The sequence below is a fragment of the Arachis ipaensis genome, chromosome B01, assembly GCF_000816755.2.
Source record: "Arachis ipaensis cultivar K30076 chromosome B01, Araip1.1, whole genome shotgun sequence".
In the NCBI taxonomy this organism is placed as follows: Eukaryota; Viridiplantae; Streptophyta; class Magnoliopsida; order Fabales; family Fabaceae; genus Arachis; species Arachis ipaensis.
In genome coordinates, this window is record NC_029785.2 from 2,471,663 (window position 1) to 2,472,332 (window position 670).

The 670-nt window shown below is 41.2% G+C and overlaps 1 protein-coding gene across 1 annotated transcript; it reads left to right on the forward strand.

Moving 5' to 3' along the window:
- On the forward strand, positions 233-670 carry LOC107615976 (ubiquitin-like protein 5). The gene has a single exon (XM_021115624.1). The coding sequence runs from the start codon at positions 432-434 to the stop codon at positions 651-653; it is 222 nt and encodes a 73-aa protein (XP_020971283.1). The 5' UTR covers positions 233-431; the 3' UTR covers positions 654-670.

Here is a 670-nt window from a genome sequence, read left to right on the forward strand (position 1 = left end):
CTACAATCCTAAACACATTTTTTTTTGTCAATCCCTGTATATAAGGACTATCCATCTACAAAAACATAGATTCAATTCTAGCCAACAAATAAAAAAACTTCTTATCTTTCTTTTATATTGATCAATAGGACTACACATAACCAACCGTTACCAAAAACATAACGTCCAACATTACCAAAAAGCCCAACATATTATTCATCTTCATTAACTCATAATCTAACACCTCTAATTAATTCACTCTCCTCTGTTCCTTCTAAGTCTCGCGTGTCAAAACCCAGGCGTCAAGCGCTCCAAGGATCCACGCAATCACGCATCTTCCTCATAAACCATTCTTTTCCCAAACTTACAAAGGTTAGGCTAAAGAAGAGAAGGAATTGGGGGATTAGGGTTTCGGTTTCAAGTTTCAGGGAACGATTAACTAAGAAGAGAAGATGATCGAGGTGGTTCTAAACGATCGATTGGGGAAGAAGGTTCGCGTGAAATGCAACGATGACGACACCATCGGAGACCTGAAGAAGCTGGTTGCAGCTCAGACAGGAACGAGGGCCGACAAGATTCGCATCCAGAAGTGGTACACCATCTACAAGGATCATATCACCCTCAAAGATTACGAGATCCACGACGGCATGGGCCTCGAGCTCTACTACAACTAAAATCCCTCTTCAAAGGT